The following is a 6,404-nucleotide window of genomic DNA, read 5'->3' on the forward strand; positions in this document are numbered from 1 at the left end:
GAAATAATCAGACGATTCTATGACGTCACAAAGTGACGTATGATCTGTAGGTAGAGTAGGTCGAACGTGAAGTGAAGCATAATGCAGTGTTTAGAATCAGATAAACGAAGTTCACGAGGAACATGGTTGGTGACGAAATATAATTTTCCGTCTGTAAGAATTTATCACGCAATGTAAATGAAATCCGGACAATACAACAGTTTCCGATTTCCAAGTTCAAATTCAGATTCCAGTTTCCAACTCTTCAAGTCATTCTCTTCCCATTGCTATGTGTCATCTTAAGCTCTAGAAATCATCGCTCGAAACGATTACAACGAAAAGAAACAAACAAACTAATTGGGAGGTGGATATATGTCACTTCAGGCAAGCATGGACAATAGACATCTTACGACATGTAAGTACGGATAGATTTTTCAATTTTAACTCTGCATATCGGACACTTTCTGAGAGCTTGTGCGCACCCGGTGCAGCTACAGAGGTGCCCGCACGGCACAAACACAACATCAGCTGGTAGATCGAGGCAAATCTTGCACTTACGCTCTTCCTGCAATTCGCGAATACGTGCTTCCATTGATGGGGTTACGTCTACGAACAAGAATTTAAAAGCTCCGTGAAAGATTTATTTAATCTACGAACTATTCGACTACTATCTGAATTCTAAAGCCTTATCATGTCAACTTTAACTTAACACACATCAATCACCTTCTGGCATTGACATCTCCGCGTCCATTGGCTCTTCGTTTGCCAGAGCAGTATCTTGCTGACCCTCGTTACCTAAAATTGAATTAAGTCATGAGATAGATGTGGGCAAAGATGATGGAATGAATTTGCTGCGTCTAATCAGCAATAATTACTAAATGGATTTTTGAGTAGATATCAGAGCAATATTAAGAAGTTTTGTTTGATTTTTAAACGTTGCCCAGTTGTTTGACCTAGTTATGGCTGAGTTCTGTTGTGTGAATGAATTGTTTCCAGTGGTGTTTGGCGATTATTGCAAAACAAAGTAATTCAGTTATTCTCATCTTTCGACGGCAGGTCAACTATGAACCCTGACCACTGAGCATCGTTTGACTTGAATCAATTAGACTACAATTACATCTACAATTAGATACCAGAGCTGTATGACATATGCCAACTAAGCTTGATTTGTAAACAGACGATGGCAAAGACGCAATGGAATCAGAAAATTAATCAATCGATTTCTAGCAGCCCGCAAAGTCAGCTCAATAATGCACAGTTTTCTGAGCTAATAAATGCATTGGTAAAGATTAAAAAAAACTCTCACAAAATTGATATTAAAATATCTTACCTGTGCTAACGGCTGGCACATTCTCTCCGGCCGATTCGTTACTCTGCTGGTTCGATTGTGCTTCAGCTGATGCATATCACGTGTTTAATGAAGTTTTTAAGTATGATGGGTTTTTGTTGAAGTTACCTGGTCTCTTGACGTTAGTTGGCACACAAGATATTGCCACAGTTGTGCCGCTATTTTCATCGCTATCACTATCAGATGGTGGAGATCGTGTGAGATCTTCGATTAAGTTTTCAACTGAACCATACATCTCGTTTCCACTTTGAAGTCGTCTGGAAAAATGTGGGTAAAACGTAAAATAAAACAATACATGAATTGCAATGAATTGAAAAATTGAATTGCAAATACAGTTCTGCTGGTCAGGTCGTACACAATATTGTGCACCTTTTTATAAGACGGCGAATCACTCTGCGTTCAAATCCCATTTCCACAGCAGTTTTAACAAAGCCGGATCCCATTGCTTCATTAAGCTGACCTTGTACGCGTTGCATTTCCGCCTGGAGTTTAAGAAATAAAGACAACACTGCACCGACGAAATATTTCAGCTATTTCTATGAAGTAATTGTTAGCACCGGCACAAAACCAAGAGAAAGGGAATGTCCAGTGAGGATAAGCCTTGGACAAGTGGATTACATTCCAGCAGTGTAGTGACTGCATAAAGCACATTGATAATAATTTAATAAACCTCCATAAATGTTAGTGGTGTGGACATTGCAAGTAAATGTCAAGGAAGTCTAATAATTTATGACTATTGAAAAGATAGATTAGATTAGGCTTCATATTTGTAAATGTTCCACTTACTCTTCAAAGGCATGTTTTTACAAATGCAAATCATGCACAAATTGTTTACAGAATAACAATTAATTTTAGATGGCAACATCTTACCACAAGGGCATCTGAAGAGTGAAGTAATTAATACGAACTAAAAATACCTCAATATTTCATAATTGACATCAACCTTCAAGGCAAATTAATTTGTGAAAAAAATACATTTTTACAAGAAATCTTTGAAAAGAATCTGTAACAATGTCGACTGTAGAGTTTTCTTCCTGAAAACTTAAGAGCCACTGAAGTAAAAGGTATTTACCCGAGAAACAATAAAGAAGCTTTTCTGATTTGTTACGCAGCAAGTTGTTTTTTAAAAACAAAAATCATAAAAATATAAGTTCGGCTTCAAACGCTTACAGCTCAAACTCGGAAATGGCAAAATTCAGCCTTTTCTCAGGAAACTTTAGGCCAACACATCTCTGATAAGAGAAAAAACCATCATCGTAATATATCCAAATACCAACTGAGTAAGTTACAAGAAACTTCAACTTAGACCTTCTTCCAAAAGTAAGCTATAAATTGCATTACAAGGGATAAAATAGTGCCTGGACATATTCACAAGCGCAGTACAATAAATGCCTGTCTACATCATATTTTACCTACATAAGAGCTCCTTTGAAATGCATGAAATAACCTACAATTGCATTCTCTTACATGGAATTGAATTCTCTTACACTGTAAAAATTATATGTATAAGACATCAGATACCGGATGTAATTTTGTTTGATGACAACAACACACAACCGGTATCATACATCAATGCATTTAATCTGGTTAGTGCAATAAATTCAAACAAACTTTTGAAAATCAAAAATTCATTCAAAAATATTCTAAAAAAACAAATCATTCAAAAATTGCTTTTATTTACCTGTGGATCAATAATTGGCGGTGGTGGTGAAAGCTGTCGGTAGCCACGGCCTCTATCGCCAAAGGGTGTAACATCAAGTGGTCCTCGCAAGACTGGTCGTCGCAAGTTTGGGAACATGGAAACGATTCGATGCACAAAGTCTGGACCCTTTCTTTGAAGCAAGAATACACAACTACAAATAAAATACAGCGCGGCTTACTAAACATTTTTTTTGTTTATTTAGCCTGTACATGTTGGTAATAACAATAATTACAACACATTCACCAGGAATACAGCTGGTGTTTAGCAAAATTGTGTCATTACACAAATGCAGTAATATTTATGATGTCTACTGATATTTCTGGAATATATCTTACGCCTTGATTCTGACATTCAACAGTATTCTATTCATTTTTGTAAAAACTTTTAGTTCTGTTTTAAAAGTTATTTCGTCAAACTTAACATCAGCAATCTCTTAACAACAGTAAGCGTGTGGAGAACCTCAGCTAATAGATATGCTGACATTGGTGTACGCATCATATAAGTTTCAAAGCATTGGGGAAGTTTTTAACCTTTTTCCACTAACTACTACTAGAATCTTCGTCAGTGAAATGTGAAGTCCTCTTGATGCCACATCAAGAGGCAACTCAAAAACTCAGTTAACAGAAAAAAATTCAAACAGCAATTAGAATGAAAGTTATACAACAAAGTAGTATCCAATTATCAGATTGTAAGTTCAAAAGTACTGTACAGTAAAAAAGTCAGCAATTGTATGACAACAACAAGAAAGTAGAACCGTTCAGTCTCTCCACACTCCACAGCAACAGTAAGCAGCCAAATAAAATCATAAAATTTTGTTAAGTAAAAATAGGACTGTTTTGAAATAATGAGACCCTAAGCACTCAGAAGACTTGCTCTAGCCCTATAAGATATCATCCACCAACAACATTGAACCTGGAAGAGTGAGAGCCAGTTGACTCCCATATCCACCCAAATCTCTATGCCACTTAGCTGTATGTCCAAAGCTTTTAAAATGCATTGTGATAAAACTAACTTATGTTACATCATGGGGTCTGCCAAAGAAATATTAACACATACTTTTATCAAATCACGATCTTAAAAAAAAATGAAAACTGGCCTACGTTTCACAAACTTCGCAGGTGCACAATCAGATGGTCCAAAGAATACCAAAGTCAGTCTTTAACCACAGTAATAGGTGTGAATATTGATGAGCGAAAACAAACTTGCAACTCATCAGCGCAATCATGGAGACTAACATTTGGTCTGAGAGATGCTGGTACATAGACCAGTTGAAAGAAATCTATTTTGTCTCTTATCATGGTTATAGCTGATACAACTAACTTAAAATACTATGATGCAAACAAAGTTGTCATAGCGGTCATGCTCAAGCCAAGGATCTGTTCTTGCGTCAGACCTAAGCAATTAACGAAATTATTCAATTGAGTCTCCAGAAAATCTAGAAGTCACCTTGCTCCTTGATCATAACCACTAACATCTCAGAGGGCAGAAAATTAGCAACCACAAATTTAGCACACAATTAGATTAACATCATGGCAGAAATGATAAAAAACAACAAACTACCCGGAGAAATCATAATCCAACATATAATGACCACAATGGGTCATTACAAAAATATTTAGTGATGCAGGCTGAAATTGCATAATTGTGGTGTAGCTTAATTATAGCACACCAGTAAAAAAGACAGACCTTAGCAAATGTTGCTTATAGAATAAAATGAGTATAACGTTATCACAAGCAAACAAAAATTGTTGAAAAATAATCAAATACCGTACAATGAATTTAGTACAAGGTCTTACGTGGGAAACCACTTGGCATGCTCACACCAGACATTGTCATCTCTATCCCAGTTCTGGAGTCCACCATTGCAGTACCAGCATTTAACCCTGTCTCTTTCTCCGAGGAAGAAAAAACCAGCCCGAGCAATTTGTCTTGGAGTCGCTCTTACTTGGTGTTGCGGCCATCGATGATCGAATGTTTCAAATCTGGAATCCTCATTCCTCATATGTGGGCTGACAGGGTTGGCACATGGAAAGTTGATCAGCAATTGTCTCTGTTGGTGCGTTTAAAGCCGACAAAACATTTAGGTTCGAATTAATTGGCATTTCCAAAACTATTCACGCAAAAATTCAACTTGCATAAAGCATAATTAAAAAGTTTAGAAATATTTGACCAGACAAATTAAAAACACTCATCACAAGTTAAAAATAGATGAAGGCACAACAAACCTGCTCGGATTCAGAAGGGTTGGGAGGATCGGGAAGAACTTCTGGTCGACAAGGAGGCACCAAACGATCTCCTGGAGGAACTGGAATGTTCCTGCTTTCTCGTCCTTCAACCATTCTAATGGAAAGATGCAATATTGGGAGCGGAATTTTGTATTACTATTGGAGTATTCATAAATGTATTAAGATATATAGATAGATTTTGATTGTCAACCTGCAGTTTGGAAAATGTCTTCTATGTTCAGCCTGGACATTGTCTCCTAAATTCCAATTTCTCAGAACACCTCCACATGAAAAGCATTGAACTCTGTCTAAATTTCCAAGATAGAAAAAACCAGACCGGGCTAAATCACTTGGATAGACTGTTCTTGTCGCCAATGCCCAGTTCGAGAATGACAACCTACAGTTTCACAGGTGATCACAGTCCAATTCAATAAAGTAGTAAATCAAAAAAATAGCATTAAACTAAGGTTAAAAGTACAGTAAGGTATATAACTAATTTTAAAAATAGTCAACATGACTTGAACCACTTGTTCTTAATAAACTCAATTCCAGGTTTAGTGCAACAAAGTTTACATAAGTCAATGGCTAGCATTTATGAAACTATGACTCAAGTACAGCAGGCAACAGTGCAAATGTTAATGTTGTTTATCACTAATAACCACGACATTACCCACAGTTTAAAGATTACTTTTGGCATCTGAGCTGCTATTTAGTCATTTTCGCGGTCAAGTCTGATGTCAACGAGCTTGTTCTCGTGGTCAAAGGGAGTTTCTCAAACTGTCAAGGCATGTTTTCGATTACTTGGAACGATTCGTTCATTAACCAACCAACCAAATCAACCTGTTGAAGCATGTCTGCCATATAAGCCTAAGTAACCTTTATTCAACTTTCGCGACGAACCTTTTGTGACACGAAAAAGATTTAAAGTGTAGAAAGGACTTCTTCTTTGTTGGTAAAATCGATAATCGTATTAACATATTGCCCCCGCAACTTCTACTTAAGTATTGATTCACACGCTGACATAGCTGACAAAAACTATTTACTGAACAAGTTCGTAGCTTTAACGCTAAGAGTTGAGCGCGTGAAAATGGCAAAAGCCACGGTATTGTTGATATCACCACTTACGGTAACAAAATGACCTCACTTTGTC

At 36.8% G+C, this 6,404-nt stretch overlaps 1 protein-coding gene across 1 annotated transcript; it reads right to left on the reverse strand.

The window, feature by feature from the left end:
* Nucleotides 1–385: 385 nt before the first annotated feature.
* Nucleotides 386–5,368, reverse strand: LOC143449399 (baculoviral IAP repeat-containing protein 8-like). Its single transcript, XM_076949625.1, has 8 exons — nt 5,255–5,368; nt 4,826–5,079; nt 3,009–3,180; nt 1,697–1,809; nt 1,436–1,584; nt 1,310–1,375; nt 703–774; nt 386–585 (listed from the first exon to the last, which is right to left on the reverse strand). The coding sequence occupies exons 1-8, from the start codon at nt 5,366–5,368 to the stop codon at nt 386–388; spliced, it is 1,140 nt and encodes a 379-aa protein (XP_076805740.1).
* Nucleotides 5,369–6,404: the final 1,036 nt, after the last annotated feature.

This window comes from Clavelina lepadiformis, chromosome 1 (assembly GCF_947623445.1).
Source record: "Clavelina lepadiformis chromosome 1, kaClaLepa1.1, whole genome shotgun sequence".
NCBI lineage: Eukaryota > Metazoa > Chordata > Ascidiacea > Aplousobranchia > Clavelinidae > Clavelina > Clavelina lepadiformis.

What these genes read in the sequence shown, in the direction of transcription:
- LOC143449399 (XM_076949625.1), bottom strand. Translation starts at nt 5,368, where the DNA reads ATGGTTGAAGGACGAGAAAGCAGGAACATTCCAGTTCCTCCAGGAGAT. An exon ending in ACCCTTCTGAATCCGAGCAG is followed by an intron (nt 5,080 to 5,254) that starts GTTTGTTGTGCC and finishes ACGCACCAACAG; the next exon opens with AGACAATTGCTGATCAACTT. An exon ending in AACTAACGTCAAGAGACCAG is followed by an intron (nt 1,376 to 1,435) that starts GTAACTTCAACA and finishes GATATGCATCAG; the next exon opens with CTGAAGCACAATCGAACCAG.